General features: G+C 44.8%; 3 protein-coding genes and 1 long non-coding RNA gene across 5 annotated transcripts; 3 read left to right on the top strand and 1 right to left on the bottom strand.

Moving 5' to 3' along the window:
• The first annotated feature begins 3,453 nt into the window (after positions 1 to 3,453).
• On the top strand, positions 3,454 to 5,320 carry LOC136545560 (uncharacterized). Its single transcript, XR_010781092.1, has 4 exons — positions 3,454 to 3,583; positions 4,222 to 4,323; positions 4,496 to 4,690; positions 5,159 to 5,320. It is a non-coding gene; the product is annotated as an uncharacterized lncRNA (long non-coding RNA).
• A 580-nt stretch (positions 5,321 to 5,900) lies between these two features.
• LOC136543621 (uncharacterized) lies at positions 5,901 to 8,277 on the top strand. Its single transcript, XM_066536009.1, has 5 exons — positions 5,901 to 6,086; positions 6,201 to 6,246; positions 7,152 to 7,234; positions 7,319 to 7,435; positions 8,063 to 8,277. Exons 1-5 carry the CDS (start codon positions 5,901 to 5,903, stop codon positions 8,132 to 8,134), a joined length of 504 nt encoding a protein of 167 aa, XP_066392106.1. The 3' UTR covers positions 8,135 to 8,277.
• Positions 8,278 to 14,723: 6,446 nt separating this feature from the next.
• On the bottom strand, positions 14,724 to 15,853 carry LOC136545559 (protein CHLORORESPIRATORY REDUCTION 7, chloroplastic-like). 2 transcript variants are annotated; one of them, XM_066537566.1, is made up of 2 exons: positions 15,467 to 15,853; positions 14,724 to 15,352 (listed from the first exon to the last, which is right to left on the bottom strand). In XM_066537566.1, the coding sequence occupies exons 1-2, from the start codon at positions 15,567 to 15,569 to the stop codon at positions 14,961 to 14,963; spliced, it is 495 nt and encodes a 164-aa protein (XP_066393663.1). In that variant the 5' UTR covers positions 15,570 to 15,853; the 3' UTR covers positions 14,724 to 14,960. The 2 variants fall into 2 exon arrangements, with proteins under 2 accessions (XP_066393663.1, XP_066393664.1); XM_066537567.1 differs by having other exon boundaries at positions 15,473 to 15,853.
• Positions 15,854 to 17,472: 1,619 nt separating this feature from the next.
• Positions 17,473 to 20,767, top strand: LOC136545558 (amino acid transporter ANT1-like). The gene is made up of 3 exons (XM_066537565.1): positions 17,473 to 17,861; positions 18,939 to 19,583; positions 20,034 to 20,767. Exons 1-3 carry the CDS (start codon positions 17,613 to 17,615, stop codon positions 20,424 to 20,426), a joined length of 1,287 nt encoding a protein of 428 aa, XP_066393662.1. The 5' UTR covers positions 17,473 to 17,612; the 3' UTR covers positions 20,427 to 20,767.
• The last annotated feature ends 3,344 nt before the right edge of the window (positions 20,768 to 24,111 follow it).

Here is a 24,111-nt window from a genome sequence, read left to right as displayed (position 1 = left end):
GTTAAGGATAACTAGTTCTAAGTGTTAATTGAAGTTAGAGAGACACTTAGAGTAGTTTAGGACTTTGTTTTTCCTTTGGCCGTACTATTAAGGGGGGTATGAACGGGTAGCTTGTCCTAGTTGAGTCTAGTGAGTTAGGTGTGGTGCACACTTGTTAAAACTAGCTCTAGGTAGCTCCTATGAATGCCTAAGATCCTTTGGAGCAAACTTCATTCACATATGATCGAGAGTTGGAAGTGAATGGAGGGTCAAATACTGACCGGACGCTGGCCCCGGTGCGACCGAACGCTAGCCGCTGAGTCCGGTCAGTTCATTTGATCAAATAGACAGCGTTCGGTGTGACCGGACGCTGGATCGGTTAAGTGACCGGACGCTGAAAGGCAGCGTCCGGTCGACTCCAGTAAGGTTCCAGAGAAGGGAATCTGTGACCGGATGCGTCTGGTCAGTATTGACCGGACCCTGAGGGTTCAGCGTCCGGTCGAGTCCAGTAAGCATCCAGTGAGGGTTTCATGTGACCGGACCCTGCCAGCGTCCGGTCAACACATTTCCACTGGTTCGCGGGTTGAACTGACCGGAGCGTCCGGTCACCCCGCAGAAGCTCATAACGGTTCGTTTTTCAGGTTGCCTTATAAATAGAAGCTCCACTCATGTGTGGAGTCACTTTTGCTCATTCCAACAGCTGAGAAACATGTTTGTGAGTGCCAAGAAGAGCAAGGTCCTAGTGAGGTGATTGAGATTTGAGAATCCAAGAGAGTAGCCTCACTAGCAAATCAAGAGTAGCAAAGCGTGCATCCATCTTCTCATTAGGCTTCGAGTGGTCAAGTGAGAGTTCGTGCTTGTTACTCTTGGTGATCGCCATCACCTAGACGGCTTGGTGGTGATTGGGAGTTTGGTGATCACCTGGCGGAGCTTGTGGGTGACCCAACTCAAGTTATGAGCGGCTTTGGGTGATTCGCCGCGACGGAGTGTCGAAGAATCAACCCATAGAGAGCACTTGATCCTTGCGCGGATCAAGGGGGAGCTACACCCTTGCGTGGGTGCTCCAACGAGGACTAGTGGGGAGTGGCGACTCTCCGATACCTCGGCAAAACATCGCTGCGTTCCTTTCTCTCTCTATTTACTTTGAGCATTTACTTTGAGTATTTACTTTGAGCAATTCAATACTTGTTTTACATCCATAGAATTGCTTGCTAGAGTAAGTTTGGAACATAGGTTGCAAGTTCGTTATGCATTAGTTTGATAGAAACACTTTTCAAGGCACAAGGGGTTAATTGGGCTATCCGTAGGATTTGATTATTGCAAGAGAATTTAGAATTAGCCCAATTCACCCCCCCTCTTGGGCATCTTGATCCTTTCACCTAGCCTCGACCTATATCTCCCTCTGGCCACAGCTGTTCAGGTAGGAATCTCCTTTCCTCATCGTTCCTCGGGTGGTTCGTGCCCCGCTGCCTTCTAGATTTGTTTTCTTGTGGGGGGTCGTGTCGTGTTGCGTAGATGCGGATGCGGACGCGGACGCATCGGGGGCTGATTTGCTGATTAATTCTTCCCTTCTTGCTTTGTTGGTAGGTCAGCGGTGAAGGATGAGCAGGCGCTGGAGCCGCACGATCTACGTTGGCAACCTCCCCGGCGACATCCGGGAGAGGGAGGTGGAGGATCTGTTCTAGAAGGTGCGAATTTTTTTTTAATTGTTTGATTCCTTGCTACCCTATTAATCATTACGGCGCCGGCACATCCATGGAGGTTGAGCATGGCGTGGAGAGCCAGACCACGCCCCCAGCTGTCTGTGCGCTGCAGGGGGAGGCATTCCACCACCACCACCAGCAGCACCAGTGCCCGGCGCAGCACTGCGTTGCGTCGCCGCAGCTGCAGCTCTCGTCCGCTCCGACCTACCGAGGCTTGCCACCGTGCTATCCGCGTCGGCTGGCCGCACCTACTCGACGCCGTCCTCCACTGTTGTGGCGCCGCCTCGCACAACCTTGCCTCCTACCAGGGCAAGGCAGAGTGGGCTGGATCTGAGGGTCAGTGCTGAGGAGCCGCAAGCTCTGAGAAGGTCTGGACCCTTTCACTTTTCTCCTCTCTTGACGGGAATGTTCTTTTTCTCTCCTCTTGGTTCTAGATCAGGTGGAGTATTGATTTGTTTTTCCATCTGATTTGGGGTCCTCTGTATCCTCGATGCTGGCTGTGTGTGCGTCGATGGACCTTCTGTTTGTGGCAGCGGATCTATGAGCCTTGTTTTGTGTTTTTTTCCTCTGTTGGTCAATTCGTGTCCTCATTGTTTCTCACACTAATTCTGGTTGCAGATGATTGTTGTAGTTATCTGGACGAATAGAGGTGATGGAGAAGAAGCAGGTCTCTTCTTTATGCTATAACCTCATGAGAAGCCTTGCATCTGTTATACCGAACCATGCAATCTTAAATTTGTGGGAATGTTATATGCAAAAAAATAAACCAGAAATTGCACTTTGAATAGATGTGTTGATAACTTAGCATGGCAATGTAGGAACCAGGAGAATAAAGCAGGCGACATTATGTTGAGTAATTTTTTGTATATTATTATACTGATGATAGTAGACTGCATGCGTGTAGGATTGGAATAGCTAAATTTTGCACTCTAGAGTGGCTAAATTTGTTATGCAGCACTAACAGGGAGAATCCATAAGATGCTTGTAGTGTCTTTGGTTCATGGCTACCTAAAGACATGGAACAAGCAAGGCAGGATGAAATGAAAAGATTTTTCCATTATGCTTCTAAATCAGTCTCGCATCTGCTTAGTTTCTAATCAATCTTTCAGCTAGGATCCTCTATGATCGATTGTTCAACCTCACTCTTTCAATATGGAAGTAGAGAAAAAGGATGCAAGCCCAAAGTATAGGAAAAACATCTCATTTGTTGGCAAAAAGTTTTGGTGGTTAAACCTAATTTATGTTCAAAATGCAGGCTTGGTCCAACAAAGAAGTCAAACATTTACAAGGGGTGAATGAGAGATTACTGAAAAGAATTGTTGTACTAAAGGGAACAGTTAAAACATTGAATTCTAAAATAGATCCTTTGACCCTAGACGATTCGCTTAACCAGTTTGTAGAACAATGCTTGGGTTCAGAAGATGTCATTTATCTAGTTGGTGGTTTTGATGGCTTCTCATTTGTGCCATCACTAGACTCTTTTTCCCCTTCATTGGACGTAGTAACACCCCTCAAACCAATGGCTGTTGGCAAGTTATATACCTCAACTGTTGCACTAGAGGGCAAGATATTTGTTCTCGGTGGTGGTGATGGTGTTTGCTGGTTTGATACAGGTTACTACTTGGCTTCTAAGTTTAGTTCCCTCTTGAGCTCTCGTATTTCAATCTCTGTCCTGATTCTGCATTTATCTTTTGGATGAAGTTGACTGTTATGACCGAAGCCGTGGTGATTGGTCCACATGCCCATCGTTGACTCGTGACAAGTGGAGCCTTGCTGGGGTTAGTGTCAATGGGAGAATCTATGCATTTGGTGGTGGAGATGGAACTGAGTGTTTCTCTGATGTTGAGATGTTTGATCCTACTCATGGAAAGCGGATAAAAAATCAACCTATGCTGGAAAAGGTATCAGTTTCTACCGTTCATTTGTTCTAGAATGTGAAAACTTTTTTTCTCATACATTACTGAAGCCCTTAGACTTGGTGGAACATGCATAAATCTGCCTAAGACACAAATAGCTTGGGAAATAATAACCATTTACTCATGAAAACTGTGTAATTCTGCAGTGAAGAAAAACAGTTCCTGGTTCCATTTCAATTTGATGTACTGTCCTTTTTGGGAAAATATTTGCTTCTGACACAAATCTCCACATAATATGATAAATCTCTAGCTTGGCTGTCTTTGTCACACTGTTCTTCAGCGCTTAGCTCTAGCTGGTGTAGCACTAAATGGTGTGATTTATGCTGTTGGTGGCTTCAATGGTGTTGAATATCTAAGGTGATGTACTTTCCTGCCTGTACTTAGTACTTGATTGGTTTAGTTTTGATCTGGTGGAAATACAACAGCTCATAAAACCTCCAGACATCTCAAAACAGTTAGTTAAACCTCATGCGCTGGCCTATGGTTTAGTGCAAACCTAAATAAACTGAATTATTTCGTAAATGTTCATTAGCATATTCTCTGTTGCTATAATGGCAGTGGTATTTGAAGTGAGAGGAACAACAAAAAAACTATTCTGCTAACTTTGTGATGTGTATTGGCAGCACTGATGAAAGACTTGATCCTCGGGAGCCTAACTGGAAAATGCTACCAAGGATGAGTGCAGGAAGGGGCTGTCATACACTTACAGTGCTTGATGAGAAGATGTAAGTCATGTAACTCTTTCTTTTTATGTCGAAACAATGAATTGAAGATATGTAGGATGTGCCTTCTAAAAAAATGCTATATATATAACACGTGCCCAGCAAATGAGGGGGGGGGGCATCAGGGTGTATACTATCCTTTGTTGACGTAATTTGCCTTTGTATTTTCTTCCAGATTCTCGATTGGTGGATACGACACTGGCCTAAAGCAATGGTGGCTACTGTTGAGGTGTGCGAGCCAAGGATGCCGTCATGGATGATGGTTGAACCCATGAACTACACCAGAGGATATCATTCTTCAGCTGTGCTCGGTGGCTCAATATTCACCTTTGGTGGGGTGAAAGGTGAAGCAGATACAATCTTGGATGTGGTAAGTAGCAACACCAAATGACAGATTTCTTATCGTGTTCATTTGGCTGTTAATAATTCAACTGAGCTGGAACCAAAAATCATACATCCAAAATCTTGCGTTTAGTTGCCAGGGCTTGATAGTGAGGCAGTCACTGAACTGGTATTTGTCAAGGGTTGTCCTACATCAACTGCATATGTTGTTTGTTATCATACCAGTCTCGGCATGAAAGTGTACTGCATTTGAGATGAGCACATATTCTAGGGTCCTTAGGCACTTGTTTTTATTATTTTGCTTTTCTGTCCCTACTACATATACCATTTTGTTGTCATGTCACTGTCTAGTGCATTTTATCTGAACAAGTGAACATGAATTCTTTGGTTTCCTTAAGTACGTTGTTTTGGTCGTTGTCGTTTTTTCTGCATACAATACTTGTCAAGTACGCACCATGGCTAATAGTTAAGCATTGTTGTGATGGCGCTTTGTCAGGTAGAACGCTACAAGGAAGGGTGTGGTTGGGTGACTATGGGGTTGAAGTCGATTGGCAAGACATGCTACTGCTCAGCGGTTGTTCTCTGACTGTAAGTGCATACAACAGTATTGCCATGGCAAGATATTGTAATTTCTGGCAACCAAGTGAGCAGAAAACTGATATTAGGCAAGAACTTAATTAGTACTTAGAAGGCTCTTGCTTAGCCTGAACTACCAACAGTAGACATGATGGAGGGCTTCCTCCTCTTAGTTTCTGAATCTCGGAGAATTGCAAAACATTGAGTTGTTTGTGTTGACTGGGTCGATGATGCAGCAACACCGGATGTGACAGAGTTGGTACTGAACTGGTGTAGAACGGCACTCGATTGATGAATATCCAGCAGCACTGTGATGGTTATTTGACTCTGTACGTTGTGCTCTGCTCTTTTGGTTCCAGGCTTCCAGCTATTTTCTAAAGTAGCTTGTCAAGATTCCTACTAGAACTAATACCCTACATACAATCTACTGCATAATCGTGATAAAATGTAGGATAAGTGGAAGTAAACGTAAATCTAAGGCTAAACAAGAAGGAAGCCAAAAGAAGATAGGGTTCATATATCATGGGCTTGATTTGTGCTACTGGACACACTGAAAACTTGCGGCCTTTTCAATTCTCATTCAGGACAAACCTTCTTTAGTAGGCTGAAATTGCAAAAGATGCTGTGAGTGTCATCACGGGTGGTAGTGCGACGTGCGGTGGATGGCGGTGCAGAAGAGACAGCGGTACTCGGTGCTGGACGCCGAGCGCATCGAGCGCGTCGACGACTCCACCTTCCAGTGCTACGTGTACCGCTTCCACTTCTTCGCGCTTGAGGTCTGCCCCGTCCTCCTCGTCCGCGTCGATGAGGAACCCGACGGCTGTTGCATTCGCCTCCTCTCCTGCAAGGTACCTTTCGCCATACAAACTTCAGGCTTCAGTAATGGCGGCAGTTGTTTATTTTCTGAGCAGCGATTAGCCGATTAGTGTCTCGCTGATATGGTTATTTGGTTCGGCTTGCAGCTAGAGGGGTCACCGCTCGTGGAGGCCCAAAATGATAAATTCTCAGGTAGGGTTTGTTGTTCTCACTAGATACTTGCCTGATTGCTGATTCTTGTTAATCACTGGCTCAGTCGATGGATTCTACATAATATTACCTAATCAATGCTCAAATAAGCTGAAAATGCTTATCATTAGCATGTCACATAAAGCGGTTGATGCTAACCCGCCGAGTATCATTCCCACAGTGGTATTGCCAAACTTCTCACACACATGCAACGGAATGCGTTTTGATTTCTGATGCTTGTAATGGCTAATCCCATGCTTTACAGCCTTTGATTTATGTTTCTATTAATGGCCAACCATCACTGCTGTGATCACAACTTGGTTGATACACTAAAAACTTAAGAGTTTTAAAAGAATATCCCTCTTCTTCCAACTGCAGCAAACATGTAAGGTCCTATAAAATTAACGTTCTGTTTTGGCTTAAAAAGCTTCATTCTACTATGACATAGTCTTTGGTCACCTAACCAAAGGGCCCATCAAATTAAAGTTTAATCATTCTGCATAAGCATTTTTTTGAAAGAAACCATTCCACATAAGCATGAGGAACCCTTGTCTGCTATTTGTGTGATTCTATGCTCTGTTTATTTGAGAAGGGACAAAAATCAAACATAATTCGTTGGCATATCCTCATAGGTGTCAACTAACTCGTTGACAATCTTATTCTTAGTTCCTTTTTAGTTTTTGCCGAACTTCTTTGACTTAATAATTTGTTGGAAAGTTTGTATGGTTCTGATAGACAAAGAAAGGCAAATATTTAGTGGCATAATTGCAGATTTTCATAGTCGACCTATATTAGCTCATCCAGCAAAGTTTAATACATCTAATCCATAGTGGTTTCTTTCCATATATAAATAAACTATTTAACCCTGGTTCCAGGATATCATTTACTTGATTTGCTGTGGGATGCAGCTTCCATGGCGAATAGGGTTTTCTGCAGCAGCAGGTCGCAAGATTCGACCATTCAACAGCTTACATCAGATACTACAATAGAGGTAGGCACTCTCAAGCTCCCAGCTTGCATAGTTTAATCATCATTGATTTGAACACAATAATCAGCTTATTTTGATAATCTTCAGGTTGCAATCAATATACCTTTTCCATTTCGAGCAATACCAGTTGAAGCCATTGAATCAAGTGGCAGGCACATGCTTGAACAGTTACTCAGAGTCATGCTTCCAAGATTTCTAAAGCAGGTTGGTTTAATTTTATTTGACGTGCCATAGCTACTTTTTTATTAACATTTTCTTCAGTTCAGTCTTCACTCTTTCTTCCAAGCTGCAGTACATGTTTCTTTCGGATTACAACTCTAGAAGAATTTGTGTTAGAGCAGTAAAGAATGAGTTGGTTTATAAGATAAAATACTGATATAGGAATTTGAGATGAAATTATATTTCTAGAATTACCTCTCTTTATTGTAAATCGAACAGTTCTCCATTTTTTTAAAAAGACTCCTATTAAGCCAAGGTTGCTCTATTTTACCTATAGCATTTGTTCATGCCACATTATCTATTTTTACTGGCCAATCAATGATGAGGCCATGTTCTCTTCTCTTATAATCTGTACTTTTCAGCTTGTTTTTTCAATTGGAACAGTGTTTTCCTCTCACAACAAATCAGCCGCAACAGTTTTCAGTTCTGCTTGCTATCTAATACATGATGAACTAGATGACCTAAAAAGAAGACCCATATATGGGGAAAGATATGTTTAATTGCCAGATGGAACTACGTTGAGTCTAGGGATGGTCGTGACTCATGAGCAACTTTTCCATATTTGTCTTTAAATTTTTTTTTTCCAAATGATTTCCTATTTTGTTGTTTCAGCTTGTTAAAGACTACCAAGTTTGGGCTTTTGGTGATGCTTCAAGGAAACCACTTGGCACTGGGGAAATCTGAAGCTGCCCAGTGGCTCCACTAGGCATGATAGTTTATTCGTTGAATTCAGTTATCACCCCCTCATTTGTATAGCAATCCTGCCCAAACGTTATCCACTTCACTCATGGCAGTTCTTGAACTTGTTGAAATTAGCCATTGCCACTTGTTTTTTTTTGTTCCAGCTCTTCAGCAGTCTTGTTCTGAAGATGGCTGATTGAGCACTCATCACACTGAAGATTACAGTATCTGAACTGGCATTTGTGCCCGTATTTGCACTCACACTGAAGACTACAGTATCTGAACTGGCATATACTCCATATGTGAAGTGATATCTTTTGTAAGGAAACTAGTTTCTGTTTTTAGTTTCCTGTTGCAAATTCATTGTGTTCCAAACGGATGCTTTATTGCTGGGCGCGTCCCTGCTCTGTTTTCTGTCCCCGCACATGACAACTGTCGCGGTCTTGTGGCAAACCGCACATGTTCTTGCGGAAATGTTCGCCTGGGCGCGCGGTCTTGTGGCACACGTTCTTGCGGGAATATTACTGAATGCCCTGTTCGTTTGCGCTTAGAACTTATTCGGCGTACTGTTTTAGTAAAATAACAGTGTTTTTCTCTCGTAATAAAAGAACGCGCATCGGGTCCTTCGCCATCGGAGCGAGTGATTGTAATGGTAGAGTGGTCATTGGTCTTGGTGTAGTCCGACATCTTCGTCTACGCATGGCGTGTTGAAAGCAGGTAGACGCATTTAATGCCTTCCCTTCATGCTACCATCACATAAAAATAAGTCGGGCATGTGAACACATTTAATGTCTCCTCTTTACCATCAGATAAAAACAATCCACCGACCATGCAGGAACATTTGTACTTACACATGCATCCATGCATGTAATAGACGGACGGTGTGCCTGCATGGCAGGTGCCTAATTAGCATGGTGGTCGACACGCATGCAAGTACGCGTACGTGCATGTTGCTGGGCCCTTGCTTGCTTTGCATGCATGGCCGGTGCCCTAGCTGTACCCGTTCTTATCTCCTTGTGAGAAGGTAAAATTTTATTGCCTGTACTTTCTCTACGAGAATACATCAAAAGTGGACCAATGGCAACAGCAGTGCATGCATGCACGCCTTTAAACCAGTAGTGGCTTCAGACCAACTAGCACCCATCCCCACAAAAATATTAACACTTCAATGTCCTTTACCCATACCAAGAACACAATTTGCTAAGTAAAGAACCAAAGTCCTATTGACATGTTTAATATGCAGAGATGTTTAGTAGCCAGGATGGATACGCCTATGATAAGACATAAGATGCATGCGCCCATGAAAATTGAATGTATATAGAATTCAGCAATCTCTAGGTCTGTTAGCTATGGACACTGAACAACTAGAAGCCTCCACGGAAGCACTGACTAAAGCTAAAATGGGAAGGGAAAACAAAAGCAGTACACATGCTTGTAGGACAAAGACGAAAAGTAGTGATCTTCATCAGTTCTAAGTGAACTGCGCCAGGACCATAGACCGCTCTGCCTTTATAAGCATAGCCTGGCTTAGCCATTGGTACCACCACTCGGCGCACTTTAGCTCGCTTAGGTTTTCCCTTTGAGCAAGCTTTTTGCTCAGCCCTTCTTTGTAGCCACCGCCAGAAATGGCAGGAGCCTGGGTTAGTAGTTACTGCCTGAACGTTGAGGGTTTTACTAGAATCCTACATGCCACCCTGCAAAAGCTCGGAGTCAAAGATCATCCTGAGTATGAGGGCCGTGAGTATGAGAAGCATGGCACCGATCAGTGTGAGGTTACCGTCTACATTGGGAAGAGTGAAGAGTTCCCCGACATCACCGAAGCCTGGAGTGTGACTGCAACCGGGTTTAGCTTCACCGACACCTATCAGGTTGTCACCCGTAAAGCCTTGCGATACCTTTGCTAGCTCTATGAAGAGCCCATTGCCCGTACCCCCATGAGGTTCTTTCCACCCTTGGATAGGAATCGGCGGGCATGGAAGGCTCGCATGGAGGCTTTGCAAGGGCGGGATGCGCAAGAAGATAGTCCTACCATGGTGCACTTGACCACGTACCTGCTTGCTCTAGATGAGCAGTATGACCGACAAGCCTTGGAGCTGAGGGCGTGCTTCCGGCGCGCCGAAGAAGCCGAGATCTTCACTCGGATGCTCCAGGTGCAGCTCGCCGAAGCGCATGCCAGTGCTGCAGCTGCTAAAAGCCGGGAGACTGCCATGTCAGAAGCTCTAAAGGAGGCCGAAGATCGGCATGTTCACCAGCTAGGTGAGGCCTATTTGTTCACTAGGGCCAAGCGGAGGACGCTGGTTGATGAGAGGCAGGATGCCCCGATCTTGGAGGGGATCCCTATCCACCCGCCTGAAGGAAGGAGAACTAGTGATGCAGAACCGCCAGCACCTCCACCTTCGGAAGTGTTAGAAGCAGAACCCTTGGTTCCTCTCACTCAGCCATTGCCACGAGAAGATGCGGATCCATAGCCAGGGCGGTAGAAGAATCCACCGAGCACATGAATAAAGATGTGTGGTCCCAAGGTAGATTAGTTGCCTTGGGATGTTGTACCCGTAGTAGTAGTGCTTTTCGTCGCTGTCCTCCTATATTGTACTCTTGCCGTTGTTGTCGTCCGTAGTTGTTGGATGCGTGTTGTAGTTTCGCCTAAGGGGAGTGGATCCTAATTCACTTTTTTATAAACCCTCGCATTAGGAGAAGTACTTGTGTTGTAGTTTTTGCTATTCCCACCTATAATGTAATCCTACCCAGTGTTGTGCTTTAAATCTAGGTGTGTTAGTTGCTTGAGCCCAACTCCATCAAATACTTCTTTCCACTAACATGTCATTGATTTGCTAGCCTAGAATAGGCACCATGTAATGATAACCAACCTCTATGTTCGTTTACAATATTGAGACCAACATTCCGTACCAACACGATGAGAAAACATATTAGACATATGAGCCATATTTCTCAAAATTTTCCTATACCAAGCACATCACCCGCAGCTATTATTATGGGCATGTCAAGTTTCTGACAGCGTCAGTCTCATTTGCCATCTACGCAGCCCGCCTCTCACACAGAGGTAGGTCAGTCCCCACCGGAGAATCAAGGAGCCGCGGCGCCCTTGCCGCTGTCGTTGGAGTGGCTAGGCTCCCACAGGATGGTTGTCTCTGCGATCAGCGAGGTCACCACGTACGTGTCCATGTTGCACACTGGCCTCCTATCCTCCAAGTAGCCTGAGGCAAACCAAGAAACCTCACATGGTTCAGTTCAGCCGCAAGAACCAACCGAAGCAGCAAAAGGCCGCACTGGAAAGAAAGAAACCGGTTCCGCTGCCTCTCACCTTTGCCTTCCTTCTCGGTGTCGCGGGCCACCCGCACCGACGCCCCGCGGTTCGCGATGCCCTTACAAGACAGACAAGAACATGACACGAACACACGGCCGATTAGAACACGAAAGATCGTTAGCATATATAGATGCATGCATTCTGCTTGCATATATAGATGCTCATTCACCAAGAATCCAAGATTGTATCAAGGGATCTTTCGGGTACATTAGTTAAATTTAACCCTGATACTTGTAGCTAGGAGTGCCATTGGTTATAGTTTATTTCATGCTTAACCTTGCCACGCAGTGGCGAATCTAGGATTTTAACTTAGGGTATGCCGCTCAAAAATTTTCATATACAATTCGGTAAATCCATTTTAGCAATTCGATAATAATTGTAAATGTTACAATATGATTCGATACATTCAAGGATTAGATTCAGACCATCCACTAAATACAATATAAATAGTTCAAATATAGCCATAAAAGGGTACCAGAGACTTACAATGCTATTTTTCTCATCGGTTTATTCGACGCTTATAAAGGGACATGAATGTCTTGACTATATCATTTTCATCAACTTTTAAAAAACATCTCGCTCAACGAAAGTGACTAGACAATCATTCAAAAGGCTAAACAATACTTTTCTATAAAAACATGAAGAACAAAGTTTAAATTTCCGTAAATATTGCAGACGAGACGTGCGAGAAATAGACGGCGATCCTCCAATTCAGAGCAGGGCGGAGGGCGGCAGCCGGCAGGCACCAGGGGCTAGGGCGGCACCGACTCGACTCACCCGGTCACGGCGTCAGGCGCAGGTGGTGTGTTCCTCCATGGCTCCGTACTCAAATTAGGAAACTGAAACGTCGTGTACAGAGTCGAAGACTCAGAGCGCGCATAACGTATGGGTTCACTTGCCGAGTGGACCGCGTTACATGGGCCTCCCGTCATCAAGCGATGGTGTCCAGGTATGCTTTTTCATTTTTATTTTTTATAAATACAGCGTATACACTATATTATATAGTATATATATACTACTTGCCGCCGGTTTTGCACTGTATGCCGGTGCATACCCAGCATACCCTGCGGCTCCACCACTGTTGCCACAGCTAAGCTTAGTCAAGTCATCAAGTGTAACGAGCCACACTTCTTGTGGCGGAGAATTTGGACTCCTGACGAAAACTTTGGACTGCACAATAGTGAGAAGTTGTGGCTATAAAATAAATCTATAGCATGTGAGACGGTGCTAAGAAAACATGACAGCTGAAGTGGTCAAACAGTGCAAAGAATCAAAGACTAAAGATTGCTCGGTGAGTTTGCCCATGAGCCCATGAACCAAACAAGTCCATTTAGGGGCTGCAAAACTCTTATCCAATTATTTTACTTGTAGAAAACGAAGAGAGAACATCCAACCGTGCAACCCAAATGTTAAATGACTACTAGAATTGCTCATAAAGAGTTGACCACTGCTCCCTCTAATCCAAATTATAGTTTATTTTGCTTTTTTCTAAGTCAAACTTCTCTACCGTGATTAAATTTATTTTGCTTTTTTTCTAAGTCAAACTTCTCTACCGTGAACAAATTTATTTTGCTTTTTTTCTAAGTCAAACTTCTCTACCGCTACAAATAGTTATGCATGCATAGGTTCATGCAGCGGGCGAGGTGATTGATGGCAGCGGGTGACCCTGGTCTGTTCTACCACACCACAGCACGCCATGCATGCACCTGCAACTGGTCGGTGCAGAGGCGGACCAGACCATGCACCTCGGGGCGCCACGCGTTGGACTCTGGAGCACGCGTCGTGCACAGGCGCGAACGGCTGTCCATGCTAGATCGGTTCTAGATCGTACCCGTAGAAAATTGAGTGCTCACCGCTCGAGAAACACTCGAGTACGGTATAGTTTTACCGAAAAAAGGTAAAAAAGATGTGGGTATCAGGGTGTGGTGTACATAGCCAACAGAGCAAAGCAAATGGAGCCATGCCTAGACAAAGGTCACTGGCATCCTCATGGTTTAGATAATTCTGAAAAGATGTTGCGATCTCACTTCATACAAAGGTTGGCGCATATTGTGGATAAGGGAAGGAAAGAAGAACACCTAGGAAAAGTTAGCCTTGGGTAGTAGGGAGTGCTTAGAAAAGCCTGAGTGGATGTCAAGTACCAAGCACTGTGCCCAGCTCTACCACACTACGCACGTCGGGTCACTGTCACCGCGTGCCCCACGGACGCCGTCGGTGTCGGGACCGTTAGCACCTTCTCCTCGCATGGCCACGACATCATGCCGCACTCGCCGTCCTCGTGCGCTGTGCGCCTCTACTTTTCCCGTCCTCCGGTCCGCTTTTGATACTCGCCCTCGTCCCCGTACCGGACCCCCCTCCCTTCTTTCTTCTTTTGGGGACAAGGCCGCCCGCACGCCTCCCTCATCGAGCAAACCCTCTCTCCTCTCCTTTATCCCCCTCCGCTCGCTTGCGCAAGAAGCACGCCATGGCTGGCTGTATCCCCACAGCGTGAACCAGTAGTGTTTCCCATCCATGCCATCTCCACTTTCGGTGCGCTGCGCCCTATCTATGTTCGCCACTATAAGATGCCCTTGGTCCTTCCTCTTCTCCTTCATCCTCGTCCCTCTCGAATCCGAACCAGAGCTAAGAGATCATGTCGTCATTGTGGAACTAGGTTCGTCTGACAGAGGTGATGGTGTAATTTGAGAAGAAAGGATCTGGTTTTCAAAGAAGTTCAAGTCTACCGTTGGTTAGTTTGGTCTTAGGGTTAACGATGTTTTACTTCTCAGTCTCCTGTTTCTGGATCTGTTGGTCATACGCCATGTTTTGGATAATCATTATCTTGTTATTTCTCCATTGCCCTCGTCTATCCCGACTTCTGGACTAAGCCTTGGTTGTACTAGGTTGCTCTTAACCATGTAACTTTAAATCCCGGTATAATTTAGTGTTCGACGCCGTGTAGTTTTTCGTGTGATTCCAGATTTACGAAATGTGTTGTAGTATCGCCTAAGAAGAGTGGATCCTAATTCACTCTTTTGTAAATCCTCACGTTAAAAGGCATACTTGTGTTGTAGTTTTTGCTCTTTCCACCTATAATAAAATCCTAGCCAAGGTTGTGCTTTGAATCTAAGTGTCTTAGTTGCTTGAGCCCAACTCCATCAAATACTTCTTTCCATTAACATGTCATTGATTTGCTGGCTTACAATAGGCACCATGTAATGACAATCAACCTCTATATTCGTTTACAACATTGTAATGAAAGAAGCCATGTTATATTTCCTTCCCATATTTACCCGTTTAATATACCAAATAGATCAACATTTCATACCAACGCGATGAGGAACATATTAAACATATGAGCCACCTATACCAAGCACATTACCCGCAGCGAAGCGCGGGTAGCAGTGGCTAGTATATAATAGATACCGAGCAAAAGTAAAAAGCACCTAGAAAAATAAGAACGACTTAACAAAGAAAATAACAATAATTTAGACATGCACGTATGTAACACAGTACTTTGCACAGCTAGCCCAGCTGGACCTGGTACCACTGCAGGGATCCAACCTCTCCGTCGATGTCGAGCACGCACACGGACCTAACGAGGTACGAGACGGCGGCGTCGACCGTGTCGAACTTGGCGAGGTCCGGGGGCAGGGCGACGTCCGCAGGCCACTTCTGCAGCCAGGCCTTGAGCCTTTCCTCCAGCTCCTCCCTGGACACGAACTCCTCGTCCATGCCGGGCTCCATCAGCACGTACGTGTCCGACTGGATGTCCGCTCGCCTCCTCCGCGCTGCACAACGAACCAACGAGGCCGTGCAAAAGCTCGCGGCACCGGCGCCACCCAAGGACGCCGCCTTCTTCTGCGAGCGCCGGCGTCGGGGCAGAGGCAGCAGCAGTGACCCCCATCTGCCTGCATCTGAGTTGAGGAGACAAGTCAGGTGCAGATGACGTGCACTGGTGCACTTGAGCACCAAGGAGAAATCGAGAAATCTTGAAGTAGAAAAGGATTAGTAGTCAGTAAGCAAAGCACCGGTGCCTTGGGAGTGGAGCGTCAGAGGCGCCGCCGCAGCTGCCCATCCGAGACTCCGAGTGGAGATGCCAGCGTTGGCGTGTTGCAGCCCGCAGCCGGCCATTCGAGTGGAGATGCCTGCACCGGAGCTGACGACCGTCCTTGTTGAGGAGGAGGCACCAGCGCTGCTGCCGTCAGAGTAGAGTGGAGGAGGCGCTGCTGCCGGCCGTTGGAGTGCGTGGAGGAGCGGTGGTTGCCGGCCAAGCAGATGGGAATTGGGAACGGGGAGATGCTTGCGCCTCCAGCACTCGATGTAGAGGGCGGAGGAGGAGGAGGATGTGCTGCGACGCTCCGGCGCCCGTCGGAGTGGAGGAGGAAGAGGCACCGCACGGGTCAATGTGGATATAGGGAAAATGAACGACCAGACCGATCGGTGGGAACTGGGATAGGCTTCTCTTTCTAACGGTGATATTGGGCTGGACTGTCATTCGCTATTGGGCTTCTTTGTAGCAGTTCGATTGTGTTGGATAGCCCAATTGATCGTGATCATCTTATATAGAGGTGGATGGTCTTATCTCATGGGGTTGAGATTTCTTATAAATCTATGCAAAAATGACTCCAGTCCAATCCAGACAGCAAAAACTGACCTAGGTTGGTTTATGCATGGATTCAGATTAAAACTTCTCAAATCCATAATTTCTTCATATGGACTCCAAATTCAACGTTCTATGTTTTTCGATCATTTCAACGATAGAAATGTAATGATGGAGTCTATTATAGATTTTGAGAAAGTTACAAAATCTATATATATTTTTACATGAATAATAAAATGGACATATTCAAATATTCTTCCGTAACTTTTCTTTTCTGGATCCATATCAGTACTTGAAACAAAATCATAAAAGACTGTTGTCCATAACCATGAGGAATTTGTAAGTTATTTTTTAATGACTAATGATATTAGATATATTAATAATGTATCTATTGAAATTATTTAAAAGTTATCTCTATGACAAATGATTAATAACTACTTATATAAAATTTATATACATATATTAAATATTAAGTTTAATTTAGTATTGTTTTAGTTTAGTTTGAATATTAGTACAATTTATTGTTGTAAATTATATTTATTTTATATGTTATTTATCTTCTTATAAATATTTTATATATGATTCATGATTTAAATAATTACTTATTTATAGATTCTTTTATTTTTATATTTTTGTCAATCAAAATATTTGTTTGATGAATACATTATCTTCAATGTGCAACATTACTATATACTTTTATTTTGATCTCTATTGTATAATGACATCATTCTTCCAAAACTATTGTTAAAATGATAGATCTTTCATATTAACCAAATCGAGTCTGTATCTAAATACAAATTTGAATTCAAACTTTTTATCTTATATTTGTATTCTAGAATATATAAAAACATTTGAATTTGTATTTGTATCTGGGGAAAAGTTCCATATCCAACCAACGATATCCAAACTCCGTCAGTATGTACGTATTCCACTATTTCCATTATCACTGGGAATATTTAATGCGGTGTGAGTATTGTGAGGTGAATACGAGGGATTAAATATGATCCTAAAGTACTACCTCCGTCCTAGCACAGGGTCACATTTTAGTCCTCAAGTTTGACCAATTATAAATAACAAAGTATCCATATTTATGATAATAAATAAATACTATCAGATTAAGTACAAAATATATTTTAATAAAATAATAAATTAATTTAAAGACATAACTGTGAATATTATTCACTAAAAACTCGATCATACATGAATTAATTTTGTGACGCGCCATCCATAGTTGTATCTTTTTAGGATGGAGGCAGTACTAAAGTAAAAGTTAGAATTATGTTTTTTTTTGACCGCGAGTACATTATATACTGCTAGTAAAATGATAAATGTCCCCGGCGGCGGCGGTCATTCACCGCAACTGCTTGCTGGATGTGTGTTTTACTTTGAACCCACCACGGCGCCCCACGAGACTCCGAGAGAGTACTACTACTCCCTCGCTCCTCGTCAGCCAGCCCAGCCGCCAGGCGGGGAGCAGGCTGGAACCCAAATCCAATCCAATCTCGCTACGCTACTTGAAGCTCGCCTCGCCCACCACCACCCGTGCCCGTGTCCCACCGCCGCCGGCGCTGGGGATGGCGGGGGCCAAGGCGGCTGCGGGCGGCTCGGCGGCGCCGCTGCTGCCGGCGCAGGCGGGGGAAGGGAGCTCAGGAGGCGCGGGCGGAGGGGCCACGTCGGCACAGACGCTGGGGAACGTGGTGGTCTCCATCGTGGGCACCGGCGTGCTCGGCCTCCCGTACGCCTTCCGCGCCGCCGGGTGGGTCGCGGGCTCCCTCGGCGTCGCCGCCGCCGGCTCCGCCACGCTCTACTGCATGTTGCTACTCGTCAGTACGCTCGCCCGCCCCCATTCCTCCCTCCTAATCCTCACACTGCCTGCTGCTCCCGAGTAGGCGAGCTCAGTGCACATCAGTCGCGCGCTCTGTCCCCTCGCCCACCGTTGTTCTGCTGTGTGCTGTTTTGCTGGGCGCCTGGGCCTGGCTTGCTCTTCGCCAACTTTGTGCTACAGCCTGTAGGTGCTGCTGTGCTGGTCCCTTCCAGTCTTCCAGATCCGATCATCCGAATGGCTCGTAAAAGTAAAAATCTTCCAGATCTGTAAAGGCCGAGACAGCAGTCGAACACTGACGAGGCTGTCGTCGTAGTACTTGTGTATGCATACCCTCCGACCCCCCAAAAAAATAGCTTTCTAGTTAATCAATCTTAACTTTGGTCAAATATATAAAAAAAATGAGTTAATTTTTTATGCGTAACAAGAATCATTAGATGAATGAATAATGAAACATATTTCGATAATAAATCTATTTGGAGCTTACTCCAAACCTAGGATGACAAAAAAAAATTTTTGGGAGAGGGAATAAGAAATTTCCCAACTGTTGTACCGTACAGATTAGCCATTTGTGGTTTCCCATGTCTAATTTTCAAGAGAAGAACTCGAAAGGACAAAGTGTTAGCTTTCATTACCGTTTCATTCATCTTCCACTAAAAATGTGATTCCGCAGTGCTGCCAATTGAAACACGGCTCTCCTAAAGTGTTCAGATGTACTAAGATTCTGCCAACAGATTAGTCAATGAACCAAACTTGATTTTGCAATTGACCAGCTCTTGGTTCCATTTTAATTCAAAATTCACTGGTTTCTTTCTGACTGAAAGGAAAAATTCTTTTCAAGATACCCAAATATAATAGTTCTTCTTATATTGTATGTTGAGATTGTGCAAGATTTTGATTGGATTTAGCGTAAGAAATCTGTTGATGCTGCTTCACATTTGATGGGCTGTATTTAGATGGTAACTTACATAAATCAAATAAGACTTGGAACTGCTATGCCATGTCTTTGTCAACTATGAATTAGAATAACGTTAATTGCTTTCTGTTTAGTTTACTCGGTGTCATTTTGATTTTGAAGGTGGACTGCAGGGATAAACTCGAAGAGGAGGAAACTGAAGAGTGCTCTCATGGTCACTACACATATGGGGATTTGGGTGACAGGTGCTTCGGGACTATAGGTCGATGCTTGACAGAAATCCTCGTCCTTGTTTCGCAGGCTGGTGGTTCTGTAGCGTACCTAATATTCATTGGCCAAAATCTCCATTCCACGTTCAGCCAGTTGATGTCACCAGCTGGCTTCATCTTTGCCATCCTCCTGCCTCTGCAGATAGCACTCTCCTTCATCCGTTCACTGTCTTCCCTTTCTCCATTTAGTATATTTGCAGATGTGTGCAATGTCCTTGCCATGGCGATTGTTATCAAAGAGGATCTTCAGCTCTTTGACCATCCCTTTTCAAATAGAAGTGCTTTTAATGGACTTTGGGCAGTACCATTCACCTTTGGTGTTGCAGTCTTCTGTTTCGAAGGATTCAGCATGACCCTTGCACTAGAAGCGTCAATGGCTGAGCGGAGAAAGTTCCGCTGGGTACTTTCTCTAGCAGTTGCCTCCATTATAACCGTGTATGTCTGTTTTGGAGTGTGTGGGTACTTGGCCTATGGCGAGGCCACCAAAGACATCATAACACTTAATCTTCCAAACAATTGGTTGTCTGCTGCAGTTAAGGTGAGTACAGTTCTCTTAATTTGCTTGTTGCCATTGCTTACTGAAACATGATGTGGATTATTTGAGAAAGCCTTTGTGAATCAATCACTTTGCACCCTTTTTTCCTTTTGTGATCGGAAAATGCAACCTAATAGTAATTCGATATTTGAAGATATAAGATCTAGCCTTATAAGTTACCAATTATGCATTTGAGATATCCTTTTTTTCTAAAAAAAAAGAAGTGAGTAATGTCACACTGGACACAGACAACAATGCACAGATCTATATTACTTTGGACTGTCTGAAATCCCATGACACATTATTGGCTTATGTGTTGGAGTAGCAATCATATTCGCAGTCATAGTGCAGCCCATCCATGGGATTATTTTTTTTTTTCATATGGGAATTAGATAACAATAGATCGATAGTTGAATCATGATATTCTCTTAACAATTTGAAGTCAATTGACAGGTTGGCCTATGCATTGTGCTGGCATTCACTTTCCCAGTCATGATGCACCCAATCCATGAGATCGTCGAGACAAGATTCAGATCCAACGGATGCTTTCAGAAGCTTTGCCGCAACGTTGGTGGCGCTGAGTGGATAGGCTTGCACTCAAGCCGCATTCTTGTGGTGACGGTCCTGACAGTGGTGGCGTCCTACATCCCTGCCTTTGGGTCCTTCATCTCATTTGTCGGGAGCACGATGTGTGCGCTTCTCTCCTTCGTGCTGCCCGCTCTCTTCCATCTCAGCATCGTAGGCTCGTCAATACCCTTGTGGAGGTGGGTGCTGGACTACGCCATCCTTCTCTTTGGTCTGGCTTTTGCCGGATATGGTCTTGTCATTGCTCTCTCCCCGCATTGAACGATGGCCCAATCAGTCAGAAAGTGCAGATCTGGAATCAGGATATCTTGTGATGGCAGGAATCAAAATGGAGATGACTGGAGTACCATAGCAGATAGCACGGCTTGGACTAGTGCGTGACTGAACCGATCCGCTTCAACCCCAACCATATAGCAGCAGTCAACTATGGAAGCTATAACCATGGTGATTTTCAGAAATGAAGTTAACGCTGTGTATGCATGTTATTACAAATCCACATATGTTACATTGAAATTTAAGAGTCATCTTCATCATGTATGCATGTTACACATCTTATGCCACATTCAGGGAAAAAAAGAACAAATAAGCGTTTACGCTGACTACATGTTGGGATCCATCATAATTGATGTATGTTAAGGTGGTGTTTGGGACTGCTCCACAAACTATGTTTAACAAACTCTATCGTGGAGCAGCTTCATGAAAAAATGGGGTTTGTGGAGCACATCTTTAGGTGCTCTCATAACTCTATTCTTTTTTCTTGAACAGAGTGCGTAGAGCTGAAACCGTTTGGCTAAAAAAATGTGGAGCGGAGCTAAAAAAAACATGGAGCGGTGGAGTCTCAAACACCCTCTAATTTTTTAAAAAAGCACCAACTATTCACGTTTATCACTTAGGGATAGGGATCGATGTATATGTGTATGTTTGTTGGATCTAATTACACGATATTATGCCTATTTCCTAAAAATAAAAAATAGGCTTGACTCCGCATATATTGAAAGCATATAAAGGATGCACGTATTTATCATATAATTAGTTTAGCGCTCGGACGTCCGAACGGATGCCAGTGTTTGGACATAGCTCCCGCGCCCCATCCTTGCCTGATCTGCCGTGCCCGTTACCGTTCGGCCCTTGGCTGCGCCCGTAAGTTCCAATCTCCACTGTGCCTGCGTCACCTGTGGCATCACATCCCCGCCGCTCCTATGTCCGCGGCCTCCATCTTCGCCATCGGCCCATACACCAAGGAGCAACAGCAGCCGGCCTTCTCCGTGTCCGCGGCCTCACCGAGGTGTTTACCGCGCCTCTCACGCCCCCACGAGAGTCCAGCCTGCACCTGCTGGCGACCACGCCGTTGTCACCGGAGGTCCCCTTTGCCCGCTTCCTATGGTCATCCGTCACGGCAGACCAGCAGTCGCCACACTTCTCGGGCAGCAGCACGACCACCGAGGGCTTGGGCTTCCTCCATGCCTACATTCAAATCTACTTTTGCAACAACCAGATGAAACAATTGCAACATATGTCTAAAACAGATAAAATATTTGGAACATACACTTGCAACATAGTCATTGCAACATATGCAACATCCAGATCTACTTCTACAACACCCAGATGTAACAATTGCAACATATGTCTGAAAAACAGATGAAACATTTAGAACATACATTTGCAACATAGCCATTGCAACAAATGCAACATCCAGATCTACTTTTGCAACACTCAGATGAAGCACTTGCAACGTACGTCTGAAATATTTGGAACATATACACTTGCAACATACGTGTATAGCCATTGCAACATATGTACCATCTAGATCTACTTTTACAACACCGTATGAAACACTTGCAACATACATCTGAAAATATCTGAAACATAAATTTGCAACATACGCTTTAAGCACAACATAAGCCTGGGCAAAATACCCGATATCCATTACCCGTACCCGAATTATCCGAACCCAGACCCGAATTACCCGAACCCGAGGTACCCGATCCCAAATTCGGATAGCGATTTTGATTACCCGAAATTAGTTTGGGTAATTCGGGTAATATCCCCCGGTACCCAAACTACCCGAACTACCCAAAGATTTGTTTTGTCTTTGTATTCATCATGTGTTGTTAGCTGAACCATTTAACTTATCACTTTATTAGAATATAATTCTCTCTATTTGAATGAGTGACTGTAATATATTATTCTCTATAAATTGCTATTGAAATTCTATACAAATTGCTGCTGAAATTATGTATAGATCGCTACTGAAATTTAGTGTAGTTTGTTGTTTTCTGTAAATTTGGGTATATCGGGTAATACCCGAACCTGAACCCGAATTATTGGGTACCCGAATTTTCGGGTAGTGTTTTTTCGGGGGTAATATCGGGTAGCAATTTTTATTACCCGAATTTTGAATTACCCGAATTACCCGACCCGAAAAAATCGGGTAACCCGAACGCCCAGGCTTAGCACAACATCTCCTTGTTGTCCAGAGGGAGGGTGGGATGGCTGGCGGGCGCCTAGACGCCGTGGAGAACGCCGAAGCGACACGGTCGCGGTGGAGCCATGGAGGTTAGTCGCAGCGCTGAGACGTGGCGGGCTGGACGAGCGGATATGATTGAGGGCGTGTGGACGAGCATATATGATTGTTGGGCCATTGGGTGTCACGGCCCACCAACGGGAGTGTCCACAGGCCCAGGAATTGAAGCCGGCGTCCGGACGGCCGCCCTGTAGGATCTAGCTAATTAAATGAACGGTGCGCGGGCACTTGTGAGACTACTTGAAAGATTTTCCTGATTATTTACTTATTAAATTACTTCTATTTTCTTAAAAATTAAGGGTTTAGATTTATTTGAGGTCCTACCTCCTTGTTAGTAACTGAAGTATCATAGAAAGGCCGAGAGATGTTCATATGTGAGTTCATGAGTATCCCTACCTTGGTTTCTTTTCGAAGCGTATTTGCAAGATGTGTTTTAGTCTTGTAGCGATGCGTTTTATGTGCACATGGACAACAGAGCGTGCCAGTCCACTCATTCCCCAAACGCGTAATAAGGGCTGGTAGGCATATTGTTTATCCATTGCGGCATCACGGCTTGTAAAACAGCCCACATAAACACCCACAAACTCCAACGAGAAGCTTGTAAAACAACAGATATGGAGTTGCAAGGGATATGATTTAGAGAAGACATAAAAGTAGATTAATTGTGTTTTGGATCCATTGCATACCTCAACCGGCCGTGAGCCTCTCATATGTGTGGACATAAGCGCAAGCGCGCACACGCTTCCTAGTTTTGACTCGTATTGGGCCAAACCTTGCCTAGCCGGTTCTATAGGATGAGCCTCTGGGGAGCCGTAATTTCTTTATCCGACCTCTAAACTAGGTGTTCTATATATATATATTTTTATCGTCTATAAGATGAACTCAATACGCAAAAGCTACTGCGCTGCCGGTCGCGCTACATGGCTTAGCGCGTGACCAGCGCGAGTGCCCTGGCGGCCTGGCCTGCCATGTGTGCGTTAGCCCACATGTTTGTCATACGTGCGACAGCCCATATGTCTCTAGGGTGTGTGTCAGCCCACACGTTTTTTTTTTGGTTACATTACAAAACAAATTCCTCTCCGGTGCGTAGCCGAGGCGGTGAGGCGCGGGGACTAGGTAAAAAAGCAGAACTCACTGATCTTAGGTGTCGATGCGCGCCGTGGGATCGGGTGAGTCAGAGTCGTGAACGGGCCCTGACGTCGGTGCGCGCCGTGGGTGGAGATAGCTCAGTCCGGCTGTGTCAGAGCTCACTGATCTTTGGCGTCGATGCGCGCCGCGGGATCGAGCGAGGCGGAGTGGCAAATGGACCCAGGCGTCGGTGCACGCCGTGGATCGAGAGAGTTAGTTTAGTTAGTTTTTAGGAATCGGACGAGCCGGAGCTCGTGGATCCTAAGTGAAGCCGTTACGCGAGTTTAGGAGTCG

The sequence above is a fragment of the Miscanthus floridulus genome, chromosome 3, assembly GCF_019320115.1.
Source record: "Miscanthus floridulus cultivar M001 chromosome 3, ASM1932011v1, whole genome shotgun sequence".
NCBI classification, from domain to species: Eukaryota; Viridiplantae; Streptophyta; class Magnoliopsida; order Poales; family Poaceae; genus Miscanthus; species Miscanthus floridulus.
The sequence above is the reverse complement of the archived record's forward strand: the minus strand, read 5'-3'. Positions and strand labels throughout refer to the sequence as shown.